Source organism: Anser anser (genome assembly GCF_964211835.1).
Source record: "Anser anser genome assembly, chromosome: 1".
In the NCBI taxonomy this organism is placed as follows: domain Eukaryota; kingdom Metazoa; phylum Chordata; class Aves; order Anseriformes; family Anatidae; genus Anser; species Anser anser.
The window spans coordinates 151,575,886-151,597,467 of record NC_139720.1 but is presented as its reverse complement, the minus strand read 5'-3'; the positions used below and the strand labels follow the sequence as shown (position 1 = coordinate 151,597,467).

General features: G+C 38.1%; 1 protein-coding gene across 1 annotated transcript in view; it reads right to left on the bottom strand.

The window, feature by feature from the left end:
* Nucleotides 1–5,847: 5,847 nt before the first annotated feature.
* Nucleotides 5,848–21,582, bottom strand: part of NALF1 (NALCN channel auxiliary factor 1) — a 517,684-nt gene continuing 501,949 nt past the window's right edge. Inside the window, exon 3 of the mRNA XM_083846002.1 lies at nt 5,848–16,812. Coding sequence (XP_083702128.1) covers nt 16,517–16,812 — 296 coding nt within the window. The 3' untranslated portion in view covers nt 5,848–16,516. The remainder of the gene's footprint in view (nt 16,813–21,582) is intronic.

Sequence of the window (21,582 nt, the reverse complement as noted above, 5' to 3'; positions counted from 1 at the left end):
TTCTGTAAGAACAGGCAAAAGAGAACAGTAAGAGAGGAGGCAAGAGAAAAGATGTTTGTCCTGCTGCACTCCACACCTACAGATGATGTGCAGGGAACAAGGTATTGTAGCTGTATAGGAAGGATTTTTCTATCACTTCAGTGCAGAAGGCAAAAAAAAATATTTTACTGAGCACTTGCAAATTGAAAACTCACATGGGTGATGGGTGAAAGTATTTTCATATAACACTAGCTCATACCGTTTGAACCCATGTCTGGTTACAATTCTGCAGAATTCCATTGTTTTTACCCTGAAGACCTGACTTTTGTAAAATGCTTAATTGATTTTTTCAACAAGGAGTAGATATAGACAAAGAAGGGAGAGTAGTGTTTACACCAAAATACTTCTTGATACATACCAGATCATAGAATCACAGAATCATAAAATCATGGAATCATAGAATGGTTCAGGTTGGAAGGGATCTTAAAGATCAACTAGTTCCAATCCCCCTGCCATGGACAGGGATGCAACTCACTAGTTCAGGCTCACTGTGGCCTCATCCTACCTGGTCTTGAACTCCTTCAGGGTTGGGGCATAAACTACTTTTCTGGGCAGTCTGTTCCAGTGCCTCACCACCCTCTGAGTGAAGAATTTCCTCCTAACATCTAATCTAAACTTCCTCTCTTTTAGTTTAAAACCTTTCCTCCTTGTCCTATCATTATCTGCCCGAGCAAAAAGTTGATCTCCATCTTTTTTATAAGCTTCCTTTAAGTACTGAAAAGCTGTAATGAGGTTACCCTGGAGCATTCCCTCCTTCAGGATGAACATCACCAGCTCTCTCAGCCTTTCTTCACAGAAGAGGTGCTCCAGCCCTCTGACCATCTTTGTCACCCTCTCCTGGACCCACTTTAACAGATCCACATCCTTCTTGTCCTCGGGGCCCCAAATCTGGATGCAGTATTCCAGGTGGTGCCTCACAAGGGCAGAGCAGAGGTAGTCAGTCACTTCCCTCGACCTGCTGGCCACTCCTCTGTTGATGCATACCAGGATGCAGTTGGCCTTATGGTTTGCAAGCACACACTGCTGGCTCATGTCGAGCTTTTTGTCCACTAGAACCCCCAAGTTGGTCTTGGCAGGGCTGCTCTCGATGAGTTCTTCTCCCAGTCTGTACTCCTGTCCAGGATTGCCCCAACCCCAGTGTAGCACCTTGCACTTAGTCTTTTTGAACCTCATTAGCCTATGTCACTGATGAAGACATTGAAAAGCACCAGTCCCAAGCCAGACCCCCTGAGGGACACCACTCATCACCAGCCTACATAGACATACAACCTTTGACAACCACACTCTGGGTACGGCTTTCAACAAATGTGTGTTAAGATTTCTGGACTGAAAGGAAATAGAATACCGTTAATCATTTGCAGTCCAGTGAAGTTCCCACTGACAAGAAAGTCCAGCCACGCCAGCCAGTAACTCAGTTTCATCAGGGGCCCAACTTAAGCGTCTCTATGCTGACTCATGTAGCATGGGAAATAAACAAGAGGAGTTAGAGATGTATGCACACCTGCAGGGCTATGACCTCATTGGCATTACGGAGATGTGGTGGGATGGCTCCCATGACTGGAGTGTTGGAATAGAAGGATGTAGGCACGGTGGGATAAAGCCCTGGAGGGAAAGGGGCCCAAGAAAGCTGGTTAATATTCAAGGACATCTCCTCCAAGCTCAGGAGTGATAAATCCCAACAAAGAGGAAGTCAGACAAAAAATCCAGGAGGCCTGCATGGATGAATAGGCTTGAGAAGTGGGCCTGTGTGAACCTCATGAAGTTCAATGAGGCCAAATGCAAGGTCCTTCACCTGAGCTGCGGCAATCCCAAGCACAAATACAGGCTGGGCGAAGGATGAATTGAGAGCAGCTCTGAGAAGGACCTGGGGCTGTTGGTTGATGAGAAGCTCAACATGAGCCAACAATGTGCACCTGCAGCCCAGAAAGCCAACCATATCATGGGCTGCATCAAGACAAGCATGGTCAGCAGGTTAAGGGCGGTGATTCTCCTGCTCTGTTCTGTTCTCGTGAGACACCACCTGGAGTGATGCATTCATCTCTGAGCCTCCAGCACAAGAAGGACATGGACCTAGTAGAGTGAGTCGAGCGGAGGGCCAAGAGGATGATCAGAGTGCTGGAACACCTCTTCTATGAAGAGAGGCTGATGAAGTTGGGGTTGTTCAGCCTGGAGAAAAGAAGGTTCTGGGGAGACCTTATAGCAGTAATCATATGGTATTTATAGGTAACCAAGACCTCTTCTTTTTTATACAGTTAGTATATAGTTATTTAGAACTGTGTATGCTTGGTATACATTACATTGGACAAACAGCCTGAGAGCCAATATTGAGGGCTTTGTATGTCACTTCAAACAGCCAGTTTAAAAAAATAAAATAAAATACTGATAACAATTTATTTAGAAAGTGTGTTCATCTACAGTATTCCAGTACATATCCTTGAACTAACTTTTACGTGGGAGATACTGTAGCATTTGAATGTTTATGAAAACTGATTTAAATATTAGTTATTATTTATTATTTGGAAAGACTGTGTTTTGTTAAATTGTCACTGTTTATGCATACCTTTGTTTTCTCCTTTGTTTTTGTGTCATAAGATTCCATACCTGTTCATGTCTAAATTTTTCTTTTTGACATTAAAACTATTAAAAACATTCATTAATCTACATACTTACAGTTGATTCTGGAGAAGGAAGTGATTTGGCAGGCTAAAGAAGCACTTTATCTGAGTAATCATTTGTCTCAATGTATGGATTGGGCAATTCCTTTCTTAACTGGTGGAATTTCTTTGGAATGAAACATTTATTAACAGTAACACTACTCAAAGTACACAAAGTTCATTTCTTGCATTTTTTGCTTGCTCTACATTTACAATTAGATTCTAGGGGAACATTACTATGGAAATAGTAATCAGAGCAAGCAATGAGCATATGTTGTCAAGAATTTGAACGCTATATTACAAATCTCCCTTCTGGTTTATAATAAGCCATTGGTTTTCCATAGAATCATAGAATCATAGAATATCCTGAGCTGGAAGGGACCCACAAGGATTGTTGAGTCCAACTCCTGGCTCCACACAGGTCTACCCCAAAACTGAGACCATATGACTAAGAGCATAGTCCAAACCCTTCTTAAACTCCGACAGGCTTGGTGCCATGACTACATCGCTGGGAAGCCTGTTCCAGTGCACAACCACCCTCTTGGTGAAGAACCTTTTCCTGATATTCAACCTGAACCTCCCCTGTCACAGCTTGTCTCCATTCCATTGGGTCCTATCACTGGTCACCAGAGAGAATAGATCTACATCTGCCCCACCGCTACCCCTCATGAGGAAGTTGTAGACCACGATGAGGTGTCCTCTCAGCCTCCTCTTTTCCGGGCTGAACAGACCAAGTGCCCTCAGCCGCTCCTCATATGTCTTCCCCTCTAGGCTCTTCACCACCTTAGTAGCCCTTCTCTGGACAGTCTCCAATAGTTTCATGTCCTTCTTGTACTGTGGTGCCCAGAACTGCACACAGTACTCGAGGTGAGGCCACACCAGCGCAGAGTAGAGCAGGACAATCCCTTCCCTCGACTGACTAGTAATGCTGTGCTTGATGCACCCCAGGATACGGTTGGCCCTCCTGGCTGCCAGGGCACACTGCTGGCTCATATTCAACTTGCTGTCAACCACAACCCCCAGATCCCACTCTGCGGGGTTGCTCTCCAGCATCTTGTCGCCCAGTCTGTATGTATAGCCAGGGTTGCCCCGTCCCAGGTGCAGGACCCAGCACTTGCTCTTGTTAAACTTCATGCAGTTGGTGACTGCCCAGCTCTCCAATCTGTCCAGATCTCTCTGCAAGGGCTTTCCACCTTCAGCAGAGTCCACAACTCCTCCCAGTTTAGTATCATCAACAAATTTACTCAGGACACCTTCGAGTCCTACATCCAAATTGTTTACGAAAACATTGAAAAGAACTGGCCCTAAAATGGAGCCCTGATTGAAGTCTTAAGGACAAGGGCAGTTGACCTTGAGGTATCTCTTAGTTTCTCAAAGAATAATTCATCAGTGTCATCATCCTGGCCGGGTGGTCTGTAATAGACTCCCACGATGACATCCCCTTTATTTGTTTGTCCCTTAATCTTCACCCAGAGGCTCTCAGCTTTGCCATCACCAACTGCAAGCTCCATACAGTCCAGCCTCTCCTCCACATACAGAGCCACCCCCAAAGCCTCGTCTACCCTGCCTGTCCCTCCTGAGGAACCTGTAAATGTCTATTGCAACACACCAGTCACAGGACTCATCCCACCAGGTTTCGCTTATGATATTGTATCTCTGTGACTGGGCCAACACTTCCAGCTCCTCTAATTTATTCCTCATGCTGTGTGTATTGGTGTAAAAGCACTTCAAATGCACCTCATTGTACTTAACACCTTGTGGAGCAGACTAAAGGACCTCACTAGGGCACAGTCCCTCTGATTTTGGCACACTATCCCATAGCTTATCACCAGCAGACCTGGTTTTATCCCTTTCCCCCTTTGACTCTAGTTCAAAGCCCTATCTATCAGCCCTGTTAACTCCTGGGCAAAAATCCTTTTACTCCTCTGAGAGGTGCATCCCATCTGGTGCCAGCAGGCCTGGTGTTGCGTAGACTTTCCCGTAATCAACAAAACCAAAGTTCTGCCAGTTGCACCAGTCCCGAAGCCACGTATCGATGAGCCAAGTCTGCCTGTCAACAATGATCCCTCCTATCAGAAGGACAGAGGCAAACATGACCTGTGCCCCTGATTCTTTAACCAGTCATCCCAAAGCCCTAAAGTCCCTTTTGATTGCCCTTGGACTTCTCCTTGCTTCTCCAGACTTACAATAATGGAAAACTAAAGGATATTGCATTATTAAATTACCAGGAAAATGTCCAGCTCTTTCAAATAACAGGCTAATTGTACTTTAACTAACAGAAAATTAAATTAATTGCTTTTGAAAATAGCTAGAACGTCTTAGATATATAGACATAGTTAATTATTATATTAATGATGAAAAGTTGTGAATGCAAAGCAAAAAGTTGGGATTTGGAAATCCTGTGTCTCATGGTGGATGGAAGGTCTTACTCTTCCTTTTCTTCTCTGGGCCAGGTGCCCTGAGTAGGCACGTCCCTAGAGAATATCCTTTTGAAATGAGGAGGTAATGAGTCATGAAGTCTCTGGATGTGATGGGTGATGTGAAATGTATTACATCAAGGAGCTGGGTCTTGGAGGAGAATAAGGATATGAAGCAACCAAATTTATCTGCCCTCTTGATCAGTCTTGACTATAAAGAGAGGAAATACATTTGTTATTCTTGCTTATAAAAAGAAGACATACTTGATGTGAGTTTGATACTGTTTTCCCTGTATGACTGCAATGGCATGTATAATAAAGTTCATTTTAACAATAAATATTTATTTTCTATATTGTATCATTTGGATCATACAAAAATAAGTTTGTTATGATTCCATGATAATGGTTTAACCCAGTTCATACAGTAGCACTAAAATGTCTTTGCAGAGTTCATTTAATATTGGTGGGTTTTTTTTCTTTCTTTCTTTTTTTATTTTTCCTTCCAAATATGAATTTCTTGCTGTCTTATAAAATAAGGGTAATATACTGGTAGCTTCACTGATTTCCTGTAGAGATGTAACATGAATTACATTTTCTTAAGTAATATGCAGATTTTTTTAATTTTTAATTTTTAATTATTTTTTAATAAGGAATATAATATCAAAGCAGTTTATTATCAAGGACAAAAGGATTGGTCACTTTACAAAGAGAAGTTATTTTCCAAAGCATTCATGGCAGAACATATTTATAAAATGGTGGGGGAAATGAATAAAAATAAATCCATCAAAATTATAAATAATTTAAATATATATTTTTAACTGGCTTTTAATTTGTTCAGGAAATTTTGTTCTTACATACCAGACTATCACTTGCTAAGAAGCCACACACAAGTTTTCACTTGCCTTTTCATTGTTACATAAATTGCATAATTAAATTACAGAACTGTGTGTCTATGCCTAGTAATTCTTCTAGTGTCTCAGAATACATCTCTGTACTTCATTCAGCTGTAGCTCCAGTTTTAAATATTTCTGAAATCAATATTTTCTTCTGAATTTAGTTTTTCTTAGAGGACCTGATTTATTTACTGGGTATGAAAGCTTCCACTCAAAAATAAAAACAAAAACAAAAAAGGAAAACAAAAATCCCACAGCCAATCCAGAGAATTCTATTTGGAGTACAGCTTTGCTCCTGGTAAATTTTACAAAACCTTCCAAGGAAGCCAAGGCCTCTCTGAAGTATTTGAAGAGCAGCTTAAGTTAAATGGCTAATTATGCATATTATTCAAATTTAATGGTCACTGTGATAAAACTTGCCTGATAATCTTTATTAAATTATTCTTAGATTAAAATGATAGTATGAAAACATCTATGCAACTGACATGAAGATATGTACTCTCATTCTGGAAACAAAGATTTCTAAGAGTACAAATGCTCAGGAGATATTAAGCAGGCGGCAGCAGAAAGCAAGAGGGCATGGATGAGGACTGGATAAACTAAGCAGACAGAAGTGTGGTTGAAAAGGTCTTTACCTGATAGGCCTGGTAAATGCATTTACTTTTAGACTAGAGTATAAACTAGTGTAGTCTCATGAAGCTTATTAAGGAAAGTGGAAAAACTGAGCCCTAAACTAAGATGGAAAATATATTAAAAACAAAAAACAACCAAACAACCAAGCAAAATGAAACAAAAGAAAACAAACAAACAAAACAACAACCAACCAACCAACCAAAGCAGAGTTCTTGAAATAACCTTATATGTATATCAAGAGCTTAAAGTGTTTTGGTTTTACTTACGCATTCTCTATTTCTTCCTTCTCATCCCCACATGAATAATGAGCAGTCAGAGAAAATATTTATTTTTATGTTCCAAAAGGTTGTCTTAAAATAGGAGGTATACTTAACTGGCATTCATTTTTACCTGATGAAACACACATAAAATGAAACTTTGCTCTTGTTGCAGCCAGGGAGAATTTGAGCACAGGTTGGAAATAAAGTCAAGGCCTCACCTCTCTTTAGAAGTAGGAAGACACTGCTGGTCCACTGATTTTAATCTAGTCAGCAGGTGAAACTACTCTCATTCACAACATCCAAAGCTATTAATGGCAGGAAAAGTCTGACCTCAGAGCATTTTTACATGAAAAAGCAGTTTGTAATAAAACTATGTTGAAATAAATAAATGTGGTAGATATCATTTATGCATTGTATGCATCTACCTGTGTGAGCAAGCGGTTAGGTCAAAAACGCGAGTGGCTGTGAAGGTGTGAATAGAGATCTCATATCTACAGGTACCAGACCATGGGAAAACTGTGAGGCTTCTGGCTTATTTCTGCATAATATTTACAGCTTGGATTGCTACAAATAAGTTTCAGTTTTCATCTGTTGTTTGATATAGTACAACAACTTAAGACTGCTTTACTGTATTTTGGCTCATCTTATCAAGAGTGTCAGTGCTGATGTCCACAAATATGTTGCCATCATTTGCTGTCATCCAAAATAATTCCTGAAACATTTGAAATCTGACTTGAAAATGTCTCTGTACTTACCTCTTTGACCTGTTGTTCTGTTATCCATCCATCCTGTCTGAGAATAACAAATCTTTGTGTGAGCAGACAGACAAATATCTAATACCACTTTTTAATTTAGATCTTGGTTGTAAACTGCTGAATATCTCATAGGTAATAAAAACATATATTTTTCACATTTCACATATACATGATCTAAAAACTAAATTCTTTTCTTTTGTGGGCATCAATTTCCATTTTTTCTAGTGTTATTCCCTTCCTAAGCAATCTGAGATGAACAGCTGCTATGTTACACAGTACAGATATTATGAGGATATATGAGGATATTACCTCAATCTTTATATTTTGTCAGAAGTATTTTATGAAACAAGTAGCTGTAGTTAAGATCATAACACAAAATCTATTTTGTGTGTGCATGTTCATTTGTTTTTCTTTTGAGGAAAAAAGAAAGTTGTTTAAGTGTTTATTATTCATTATTTAAAATCACTGTTGCCCCCCAACACCTTGGGTTTCAGTTTATTCAGAATTCCTTAGTACCCAAAGAGTCAGACTCACTGTTTGCATCTTTAAATTTATTCTCAGTAGAGCATTATTTTTAGTATTTTTTTTCACAATCTTTAACAGTTTCTCCTGTCATTTTGAAAACATTTTTTTTCTGAGTCATCGTAATAAATTATTTCATCAAAGTTCTCTGTAAAAAATTAAAGATAGTATTACTTGTTTAACTAAAGTTGCTATAATAATACAATATTTAATATATTATTACAATTTACAGATATATATATATATATATTTTTTTTTCTGTCAGGACCACTTAGCCCTCTTTTCAATGCTAAGAATCATAGGACATTCCATATAGTTAAAAAACACTGATGCCATTTTAGCCCATTTGAAATAAAATCCAGTCCTTAACTTTGAAGAAAGAAAAAATAAAAGAAAGAAAGAAAAAGAAAACAAGGTTAAACACAGTCGATTAAACTTGCTTTTAACATGAGCTTTCTGTTCATACAGTTTGGGAATAACAGAAGAGTAGAATAATTTTAATTGCAAATCTGGTTACATAGGCATGTAATTTGTAGCTGCATAGTTCAATATGAATCTTAAAAAGGCCAAAAATCAGTTTTTAAACAAACAAAAACAAACAAACAAACAAAAATCAAATAAAACCAAGCAGCTTCTGTAGAACTACATAAATTAATTGCCGTTAAGGGCTAATTATTAAAAAATGTAATTATATTTTTTAAATTTAATTTTCATTTGTAGGAGTTAATTTTTTTTTATATATATATATTTCTACTTATATTTATAATCCTGTGTAAGTTTTTGCATATTCAAACCCTGAATGAAGCTTGTTAGATTTAAGAAAAAGAAAGGTCTATCAAATCAAAGCTCAAAGCTTTGGCTCAACATGACTTTTGCATAGAGCTGCAGCTAATTATTTGACTAACCACTTGGACAAACCTTTGGAACATTTCAATCTTTCAGCTGTTCACATGCTTATTTATCTTATTGATGTGAGTTTATAAGTGTTCAAAGGGACTTTGGGCTTTCCAAAACCTCCTTGATGTCAGTGGAAAAACTTGCACTGAAATTGGCAGGTTTTCTTCCATGGCATTAATCCTAGTTCCATCTAAATGAAAAACAAGAGTCCCAATGAACTCAGTGGATCTGTGGACTAGTGATGGATAGAAAACTGGTGGGACAACTACATCTCTCTGTTAAAGAAAACAATAAAAATCCGCACATGTAGCAAAATATAATTGTAGGAGAGCTTTGCACCTTATCAAATGCATTTAATTTTTCAGAAAGCTTCTCTTCTAAGGCTAAAATATGTCCTAGGTCAGACTGGTGACTCTGATGCTCCGTCAGAGAAACAAAAAGGTGGAGGGAGGGAGGGAGGGAAGGAATGAAAGAAAGACATTTTTTTCTTTGCTTTTACTGCCTTCTCCAAAACCCACAAGATCTAGTGACTTTTTCCTGTTGTTCACTGGCTTGATATCTTCCAATGGATATAGTTGCTCTGCTTTCATTTCAGTAGTTTTCCTAGCAAGCTGATTAGTACCCGACAATAGTTAAGTACCAGTACTACAGAGCAGCTTGTAGTATATTATCCAATAAGGTGCTAAGTGCTCGTCACCATCAAATAAAATGATTAGAAATGAGTATACTTGGTTGAAATCCTGTATTCCCTCTGCAAATTATAATCAATGATGTAAAAATTATGTAATGTTACTAGGTTATTGCCTGCTTAATTTATAATCTGTCAAAATTCCTCAGAAGAGGAAAAAGAGTATCTCTCTCCCACATGAGTACAGTAACCAGACCTTGCATATTTTTGCTGGGCCAATTAATAATTCATGAATTTGAGTCTGCTGGAGAAACATCAGAAAATGAACAGATAAAATTATATTTTTTTTTCTCTCTTCCTTTCATTAAAGGGTAACCAGATGATTAGAGCACTGATGTTCATCCAGGTGAAACTCATTCACTGCTTTTCAGCTGTCATGGTGTAATCACTTCATCCTCCATCTGTATTTTGTGCTAAAGAGTTGCTGTAGAAGCCCAAATAAAGAAAAACAAAACGAAACCCACAAACATTTCAGAAATGTGAATCCCTGTTGAAGATAGGTGCTTCCTTGATATTAAAGCACAGTTGTGAGAAGGCAGGACTAAAATAAAACTGTTCTAAGACCACTAGCTTAGGTGAGACATTCCTCAGTAATTTCCCCTTCTTAAATCACCAACTCTTATTGTGTATCACACTTCTTCCAGCTTGCTTAATTTAGAAATTTAGATTCACTGGTTATAAGATACATGAGTTTGGTGCTGTGATGCTCAGTATTGTCTGACTAAAGAGATATTTAAATAAATCTTGCAGCAGTGTTTTAAGACATCATTTCTCTCTGCCACCTGCTTTATCCCCCTGAAAAGAAAGTACCCTTTTTGTTTCTTCACTTTTACAGTTACAGTCTCAACAGAAAGGTATGTATGCCTGTGTGACAAATCTTGCCTGTTGCCAAAAATTGCCTGTTGGCAATCTTGTCTTCACAAGTGCTCCTCATTTTGCACTTGGGACATCATGTCTTCCCTTCTGCTGATCCTACTTCAAGACAATAAATCCCGGCAAAAGCACGTGGAGGGGCAGCAGGGAGCAGAACCATCTGAATTGCAGCAGAGAGGTTCAACAGTGATTTGTTGTCAAATTGCTGTCCCTTCTGATGAGCTAATTCTTGGTGAGAGAATAGTGAAAGGACATATACTGCTGGTAAAATCTTCATCCTTACCTGGAGGGCTGGTTGCAAAGCCTGCATATTGTTTTTATCTTATTTCAGTTGTCTGGGGAGTTCGACACACATGTCTCTCAAAGTACACTAGCAGATCCCCTGATCTTTTTCATGGGCTCCTGGCAGACTGGAGATATGAGTAGGGCAAGTGCAGTCCCTCTAAAGTGGAAATTGAGTCACTGTGCATTTGTCCCAGAAATGAATGTAGCATTAGGAGAAAGAGTCTAGTGGCTCAAATTGAAGCAAAATCATCACTCTGAATGGAGACTCTCCTATCTGAACCATAGCCAAGGCCTCCTGTGCTACTGACACCCTGCTGGAGAACTTTTCACAAAAGTCAAGGTTTTGAATGAAAAGTTCAGAAGAATAATGAATAAGATAATAGGAGGCAGGATGATGGAATGAATAACCAAATATACCCCTTCCTCCCCCCTCCCCTCCATTTTTTTTTTTAATTTTCTTATTACAAAATGTTTTTCTGCTGCTGGAATTCTACCTGGAAATTCACAGTCCATAGTAGAATGCAGTAATTTTGCCCTGTTTCTTTTACAGGTCTCATCCTTTGGTGTTTTCACTCTACAGTATGCTGTACTTGTAATAATTGTGGTGAAGATTTATTTGTGTGTCTCTGTGTCTTAAAAGTGAACTATTACTATATCGATATACACCTACATATGTATCTTTTTTACGTTTCTATTTTGAAGAAATATATTTTTCAAGTTGGCTCAAATCTTTTATTTATTTATTTAATTATTTTTATTTCATCACCCACAGTAGTCCCTTCTTTCTTGTGATCCCTACAGGGACAGATAGAGCTTGTTAACAATTGAAAAAAAAAATCTGGAAAAATTAGAAGTGTTCAGCAAATGTGATTGCTCAGAGTTGTTGCAGAATATGTTGGCAAATTGAATCCTTCAGCTGAGATGATATGTGTTCTAGTCCTATTTGCCATCCAAAAATCTAATTTTTGTGAAAGCTATCATAGTCAGAGATGAACATATAATTTTTCCAAACTTTTCTAACATAATGTTGTTTCCTGACAGCTACTGTCAGACAACAGAGCCTCTCGTTACCACAGAAAGGCTATTTAATTTCATCTCAGCATTGATAAGATTTCTGCTAGCTTGTCCACTGTACTCCTAGCAAAATTTTGAAACCCTCTTTCTCCAAACTAATAAAACAGTAGACAACAATAATAAACCAGAACCATTCATAATGTATCATTGCCAGTCTCTAGTCAAGACTAATTTTACCAAGGTTGAACCCAGTGATCCTTTGTTGGTGCACTACGCCTATGAGCAATTCCTGAGTAAAGACTATGGGACACCAAATGTAGACCTATATGCTACAGTGAACTTTTTGTAGTTGCATGCTTGTACCTGTAGCAAGGCCCACTGAAGCCAGCATAATTGAGCCCAGCTCTAAGCCTGCCCGCGCAGAGCTCATTGCAGGGCCATAGTACTAATGAGACATACAGTGAAAGCTGCAGTAAGGACCAGGCCCCCTCAGAGTTATCTTCTTTAGGTGGCTCTTCATATGTATCTTGAAATTCCCTAAGGTATATTGGTTTCACTTTCCTTTAAGCTACCTCTGCTTGGCAGATGAGATTTGGTTGTGCTTTGGGCAGTCACTTAAGACAGGTTTCACTGTAAGCTTGTTTGCATGTACATAAGCTGTCTTCAGCTCTTACGATGAGCAGATATCTTCTGTGCAGGGAGGCAACATTCACAAACAGGACGTTATCATAACAAACACAAAGTGAGCAGAAGACAATGTCCTTGTCCCTCACTTTTTAATAAAAGAGTATAACTATATAAGCTAAGAGTCACATGACGTACCAAATGAAACCTGCCAGCTCTGCTATTTGATATCCATCTCTCATTCTTTCTCTTTTAATAATTTAGAATAAGATTACTTTTAACCCTCAAGAAGGAATTTCTTGAAAGCTTGTGTTTGGTTTGTATATATTGTTCCACATATTCTTTGGCAGCTGATGGCTTGGTTTCATCATTTATAGAAATAATACTTCATTCTAACTTTTTGTTTGTTTTTGTCTTTAAATTATGGTGTGCAGGACAGCCTTAACCTGCCATAATTAATAAAAAATAAAATAAAATACTGTCTCTTTAATCAAAGAAAAACATCAATATAATGCATTACCAAATGCAAATGCAATAAGGAATAACATATAGCTCTGGTTATGTTATATGACATTTGGCTTAGCAGTATTAACATATTGCACAAAATCTGGATTCTCCCTATTGCAGAAGATAAGACAATAGAAGACATGGGAAATATCTCTCTTCCATATGATTGTAAAATAAATATTCTATTTTTTTCTTTTTTTTTCTCATCAATAATTTGCAGAAATATTTTAGTATTACTTGCTTGTTAAGCCAGTTCTTTATCATGTATGTATTAGGCATACAGTACAAGGAGAAATGGAACAAGATGGCAGTTATAGCAGTGGCAAGATGCAAATTTATTCTGGCAAAAAATTAATATGTGCACAATATCAAGCATGCTTAAGTTTGTGCCAGGAAAACTATTACGAATGAGGAATGGATGGAATGAAATTTTGCATCATACATGATTACGTGTTGCTTAACTTCATAGAAGAGTCCTGGTCTACTCCTGATGTCCCAGATGCCACCAAGAGAAGCAGTATACCACACTGCTGGAGTGAAAATGGCAACATATACCCCACCAGCAGTCATCTCTACAACATGACTCTTTGTTTCAAAAATTAAAGAAACAACCCCCAAAAAAGATGACAGAGAAAAATTACAGATCATTGAACTGCAGGCACTGACTCCAGGTGGGAAGGGGAGGAATTTACTGCATCTTGTAAGTAATAATTGAAAGTCTGCAATTGCTTCCTGCTTCTTTTTGCCCAACATTAATTTGGCTACTTTATTCATGTAATGATGTTGTCACTGTTTTTCCTCATGTCTCTCATATTCTATGACACATGACTGAGTGTAGCCAAGCAGTCATATTTTTCACTGACACCGCTTGAAAACATTTTTATAGAAAAATTAGGATGAAGGATGAAGAAGAGCAGGAGAGAGGAAAGCAAATGCCCTAAAAATAGCTCTCTACATTAATTCACCATGAGGCAAAACAGAAATAATAACTCTTCTCCATGTGCCAATTCACTTGGGATGAATCCGACTTGCTAGTGTATTGGTACAGTATAAGAACAGATGATAATGATTAATCTTGTGAACAAAAATCTATGAGGAACATCACAGAAATGGATGTTGGATGGCCTTTGCACAGCAGAGGTAGATAAAGGTTATAACAAACTGTTTACTGACCATGTACACTTGAATTAAGAGGTCAGTTGAACAAGAGCTCACCTAGTAAGAGCTTTCTCAGTAATGTGACTCAGCTGTTTACAGTACCAGAGCACTGCCCAGTTATTGCTCCATCACTTTTCAATAATATCTCTATCCTTTCAAAAGTCTATATTCTACCATTAGTTAAGGCTTTTTCGTTTACATTTCTGCATTTTTCCCACTTTTTGCATCAATTCAATATAATTAATATATGTGTCTCTAACAGAAAATAGAATAACTGAAAAGCACCATCTTTTATTGAACAAAATATACCATATGGAAGGAAGGAAGAGGAGAAATTATAGAAACAAACCAGTGCTGAAGAATTTTGCATTAGCTGGTGCTTTTTGTTGTTGTATTTGCACAGATCTTTTTAGGTTCCTCAGTCCGGGTTATAATAAAACACTATCAGAACAAATACTTTTGAAAATATTTGAGCTTTTGCAGTTTAACGTGTGCACCTTGAACCGCTTAAGCAGCATGGTTATCTTCTCCCTTTTTTTTTTTTTTTCTCCAGAATTTAACAGACCATAAAGTGTATACAAAAACACATATTATGCACCAGTGATTAAATGTTCTTACAACATTCATATTTATCAAGGGGTATTTCATAGCTAGAAAGTAGATAACTATATTTTATTTCCTAAGAGAACATTTCCTATAATTTTCCTTCATCTCCCAGCTACACAGCAAACATCTCTAAAGTGCACTTCCTAAGTGTAGTTAGAGAATAGGAAGGAATGTAAAGTTTTTAAAAACAGCCCTTATTAACTTTTCCTTCCATTGATTCTACTGTAAACTCTAAAAAGCCTTTTTAAAAAGCAAACTCTCATACACTCAGCAGGTGAAATGTTCCCAAAAAAATAAAAATAAACAAATTAAAAGCCACTCCAAACAATGAAAAAGCAGAAGATTACAATCTTTTCTCTTGACTATTCATATCCTAGTATATCTTTATGGTTTTATTGCACATTTATGAAAATGGTTGTCCTACATATATAAACAAAATAGTTTATTTATCTGTGCTAACACATTCTTGTGCACCCTTGATAACTAGAGTAACTTTCAACAACATGTAGATTTTAGAAAAACAATGGAATTAAAACCAAAAATACTATGTGTTGTAGATGCCAAAATGCTTCTAGTGTAATTTTGTTGAGACAAAAATATTTGGATTTTGGAAGCTCTTTGCTCCCATTCCTTATGGAAAACTGCTGGTTATGTGACAGCAGGAAAACTCAAAACGTAATTCACAATGAATGCCAATCCTTCACCTCCAATATGAAGGCTTCCCAACTACTCAACTTGCTGAGCTTAACTGGTTTTACATAGCATGTCTAAAAGAGGCTGCTCCTGTTCAACTGACCAGTGAGAAAGGACTGGACTTCTTCAAAATGGGTATTGGAGCAACAGTTTGTTATATATTTTTTTACATTTTTAACTGTCCGATCTCACCTTGTAAGGAGAGCACTTATTTGTTCAGCTAAAAGGAACCCCCTTCATGCTCCTTTTGGGTTTGCTCAGTCAACTGGTTTGTGCAACAGTGGCAGAGGCACACTGGAATTGTGTACCCATTCATTGTGATTACACAAACAGAAGCAAGTGTATGTTCTGTAAGAGGAGATGGGGAAGGGAAAGGAGATGAATGGTTCCCATGGGTAAGAGGACAGTTAAATTTGTTTGTTTGATTTTTTTTGTCTTTTTGTCTTTTTTTTCATTTTTTAAAATTTTTATTTTATTTCGTTGTTCTTTTTGTTTTTTTTTTCTTTTTTTTTCTTTTTTTTAAATTTAATTTTATTATTATTATTATCATTTTGTTGCTATGTCATGGAATCATAGCAGTCATTCCTCTAATAGAAACTGACAGGACATAAAAGACAGAACTATCAGATGAACACACACAATGACTAGAAATATATCGACAGAGAAAAGACTTAATTTAGCTTTGAGAAACCGTCCCAAAAATAAAATCCTGTATTAACAAGTGCAAAAAACAAACAAAAAAGAAACTCCAAACATTAAAACACAGTGTATAAAATGGTGTGAGAAATTTAAGTCACCATACAGCCTTTTAGTCAATAAAAAGCTGTGTTCTTGTGTCCTTGTTGTTTGGGTAGTGGCCCATTCTTTTCTTTTTACCCAAATGGTCATTCAAGAAGAGATCTGAAGGTAAAGCACTCAGTCATTGCTATTTCTGACTGTAGTCAATAGGGCCTCTTGTGTTTCTATGATATAAGATGAATCCATTTTTTTTGTTGTTTTTATTCCTCATTGGTTGAATTATCTTCCAAAGTTGCTATGCCTCCAAAGCCCAGTCCCGTTGAGTTCTGTGCTGCTGAGACTGTAAGTACTGTATGTAAGAGAATTAATACAAGAACACACAGTTTAAGTCTGCTGTTACACAGTCTTGATGCTGATGAAACTGTGAGCGATGTCCTGTGACATATTGTTGAGCCACTTGTTTTTATAGTCCCTTTGGATTGATGATCTGATAATAGTCCCCATCTGACATCACAGCATTCTGGTTCTGCATTGGTTGGATAGTTTTCATAGAGCCCTGTAGGGTAAACACAAGAAAAAAATAAGCATCAGACACAAAAAAAAGATGGCAGAAGTTGGCAGGTCAAAGGAACATTTGATAGCTTAGATACCTTAGCCTAAGCTATTGAATCCAGATCTTTCAGTTAGCTTCAGGCTCTCAAAATCTACTCTCTTCAGCTTCTCTCTCAAAAAGCTTACCATTTTGCATAATTAGGGATATGCATAGTTTAGGAAGCAGCATCACATGATCACATGATCACAGGAAGCAGCATCACATGATCATTCAACAGGGAGCATAGTTGTAGGAAGAAATGAAGCTAAAAAACAGTCATTGAGTTCCTCAACAAAATATGACATTTGCATTCTTCCTTTTTGAGTGAATGAAGTAACAACTAATCAAACCAGACATTTTCACAAAAACAGAAAAGATCTTGAAATTATTGCTCCATCTGTGAGCACATACCAATAATATGGAATCAATCTATGAAAAGGTAGACATAAAATAAGAAATATTGGTATACTGACAACACTGACAGTATTGACTGTCAAACCACTAGAGATCCAACAGTTTCACAGGAAGAGCTTGCTTACCCTTCCTCAGCTGAGTTCTAGCTGGGAGGATCTCTTCAGTGTATCCCAGAGGTGAAAAAAAAAGCTTTTCTTACAGTGCAGTAATTGGATCTCCTGATATTTCTTACTGTAGAAGTAGGTAATTTCTGGCTTTGGAACTTTACTGAATTACTTAGCCTGATCTCATTACATATTTTTATAATGTTAGAGGAATTCTGTCTTTTCCAAATGACACAACTGTCTTTTTGGAAATTGTCAATGTTGTACATGTTACTGTATAGGACAATAACAAAACCAATGTTGTGTTTACTTCTCGTATATCTTCTTTACTGATAAACTAAAAGAAGCTAACTTAACCCATTTAACATATGGCCAAATACAAGAATGTCTAATATAATGGACAAAAAAACTTTTCTCCATTTAAACTGATGTTGGAATAGATTTTGTAGTAGCTACTTACTCTTGGGTGTTGTGAGGTTTTACTAAAATATAACCTGTGCTGAAATTTTGGGATGAAGATTTTGAAAGCAATTACTTAACTGCTATAATTTATAAACTACTTTTTGTAACAAGGATTACATTTTGTCTAAAGCATCACAACAATCACATTATTTTCAAAAAGCAAAGCCTACAAGCTTAGGCATAACTTTCTTAGATCCATAGTGCTTGAATTATGTGAATACCCTATAAAGAAAACCAGCACACCTTAAAATAATATAAAACTGAACTCTTTCATTCCTACTTCCATAATATGGATCTTAAATTCAACAAAAAAAATGCATTAGGTATGCTGAGCATGTTAAAATGCAGGTTAAACCTAGACTGGCACTTTTTATTCCATAACTGAATAATCCCCCAAAATGTCATATATGAATCCATATAAAGTTTCTTTTATTTTGGCTTCAATTAAGTTTATGAAGATGTAGAAATGAGAACAGTTCATTTGATGTCATATGAAGTCTGGGTTTACTCTGTAGGTGACCTGGTGTTCACCAGTGCAGAAGAGCTCATTAAAGAGATTAAGACTGGAAGAAGCCTGGATTGCAGTGACCACACCCTGGTTGAGTTTGTAATCTTGAGGTATATGGGCCTGGCTAAGAGCATAGTCAAGACCCTGAAATTTCGCAAAGTGAACTTCCAGCTGTTCAAAGAATTAGTGGATGAGATCCCACGGCATACTCTCCTTAGGGACAGAGGATCTGATCAGAACTGGCAACTCTTTAAGGATATTTTTCTTAGAGCAGAGGAGCTATCTATTCCCATATGCAACAAATCAAGCAGGGAAGGTAGGAAACCAGCATGGCTTAAAAAGGAACTGCTGGTCAAACTTAGGCAAAAGAAGGAAATGTACAGACAGTGGAAGCAGGGTCATGTGTCCTGGGAGGAGTACAGAAATGCTGTCCAGATGTGCAGGGATGGGATCAGGAAAGCCAAGGCACTGACAGAGCTAAATTTGGCAAGGGATGCAAAGAATGACAAGAAGGGGTTCTGTAGGTACATTGGCCACAGAAGAAAGACTAAGGAGAGCTTGCCACCTCTGAAAAATGAAGATGGAGAACTGGTAACAACAGACATGGAGAAGGCAGAGGTACTTAACAACTACTTTGCCTTGGTCTTTACTGGCGGTTAGGTTTCTCACATCTCTCATGTCCCCAAACCTCTAGGTGGGGCTGGAGCAGCAGAGTCCCTCCCACAGTAAAAAGCAAGTTTGGGATTTTCTAACACAACTTAACAACTACAAGTCTATGGGACCTGATGACATGCATCCCAGGGTCCTGAGGGAATTGGCTGATGTAGTTGCCAAGCCACTCTCCACCATATTTGAAAAATCATGGCAGGCAGGTGAAGTCACTGGTGACTGGAAAAAAAGGAAACATCACTCCCACTTTAAAAAAGGGTAGAAAGGAAGACCTGGGGAACTACAGAGCAGTGAGCCTCACCTCTGTGCCTGGGAAGATCATGTAATGGATCCTCCTGGAGGCAATGTTAAGGTACATGCAAGACATGGAGGTGATCCAAGGCAGCCAGCACGGTTTCACCAAGGGCAAATCCTGACCAATCTGGTGGCCTTCTTTGAGGGAATGGCTCATTCAGTTGACAAACGAAGATTGACAGATGTCATCTCCTTGGACTTCTGTAAGGCTTTTGACATGGTCCCACATGACATCCTAATCTCTAAACTGGAAAGATATGGATTTGAAGGGTGGACCATCCAGTGGATAAGGAATTGGCTTGATGGCTGCACCAAGAGAGTAGTGGTCAAACGTTCTGTGTCCAGATGGAGGCTGGTGAAAAGTGGAGTCCCTCAGGGGTCTGTCTTGGGACCAGTGCTTTTCAGTATCTTCATCAGTGACATAGATGATGGGATTGAGTGTACCCTCAGCAAATTTGCAGGTGAAACCAAACTGAGTGGTGCAGTTGATACCAAAGAAAGAAGAGATGCCATTCAAAGGGACCTGGACAGGCTGGAGAAGTGGGATCATGTGAACCTAATGAGATTCAACAAGTCCAAATGCGAGTTTCTGCACTTGGTCCAGGACAATCCTGGACAGGAGTACAGACTGGGAGAAGAACGCATCAAGAGCAGCCCTGCCAAGACTGACTTGGGGGTTCTAGTGGATAAAAGGCTCGACATGAGCCAGCAGTGTGTGCTTACAGCCCATAAGGCAAACTGCATCCTGGTCTGCATCAACAGAGGAGTAACCAGCAGGTCAAGAAAGGTGATTGTTCCCCTTTGCTCTGCCCTTGTGAGGTCCCACCTGGAGTACTGCATTCAGGTTTGGGGCCCCCAGGACAAGAAGGATGTGGACCTGTTGGAGTAAGTCCAGAGGGGAGCCACAAAGATGATCAGAGGGCTGGAGCACCTATGAAGAAAGGCTGGGAGAGCTGGGGATGTTCAGCCTGGAGAAGAGAAAGCTCTGGGGTGACTTCATTGCAGCCTTTCAGTACTTAAAGGGAGCTTTTAAAAAGAATGGAGAGGGACTCTTTACTCAAGTAGATAATGATAGGACAAGGGGAATGGTCTTAAACTAAAAGAAAATTAGATTAAATATTAGGAGGAAATTATTCGCTCAGAAGATGGTGAGGCACTGGAACAGGTTGCCCAGAGAGGTTGTGGATGCCCCATTCCTGGAGGTGTTCAAGGCCAGGTTGAATAGGGCCTTGGTCAGCCTGATTGAGTGAGTGGCATCCCTGCCCATGGCAGGGGGATTGGAACTAGTTGATCTTTAAGGTCTCTTCTAACCTGAACCATTCTATGATTCTATGATTCCGTGATTCTAAGATTCTACGAAATAATGCTTTTTTTTTTTTACAAATTTGGAGTCAGACACATAAAGCAGGGTACCAGCCCGCAAAAATGATTCATTTTATTATTTATTAACACAACAATTAATGTGTTTAATGTTTTTAAAGAAATTCTCTTATATTTTGGAATTTGTCATCATTTACTGCAAATATCATAAAGCAATCTTATTGCTAGTGTCATATTTTCTGAGACCCATCCTTTGTTTTTTGTGTGCACAAGTTTGTTAATGTGGTAATGTACTGGAAGTACCTTGCAAAGTAAGTCATGATGTGATCTGTTCTGTTACTGCAGTAGCTCAAACTATCAGCAGTAATTGAAGAGACAGAGAATGCTTAATGCTTTGATTCCACTGAGGCTTGCTTACTGTTCCAACTGTATTTCCTGCCTTTCTTGTTATAGGAAAACTCAGACTTCCTTTGATATCAAAGCTTATATATAAAAGTTGACAATCAAAAACTATTTAAATAGTTCTTCTGCACTTACTGAATTATAAATAAATTGAAGGCAACTCCACAGTCAAAACTGCATTCAACTTGTTCCTTAATGTAAAATTAAATTTCCTCTTTATTTCAATTCAGCAATTGTATTTAGGCTTTGAATTTACAGTTACATATTTAATAATCAATTAAATGTAGAACCACTGTTCATGACAGTTGCTGAACATTTAGATAAATTCAGTCAGAGCTTTGGCACTGAAATAAGAAAGCTTCACTATTGTGCTTCACCACATAGTCTATTGTAGCCATTGTATCTATCTTGGCCTCTTGGAACTAACTACTCACTCTGCTTAGTAAGGTTACAAACATCAGTCTTACCAGAAACCCTGGAAAGCTGGCAACTTTAACCTTGGAAGGTTACAGAGAAAAAGATCATTTCGTTCTTTTATGTGGATACAGAATTCAGGAAAAG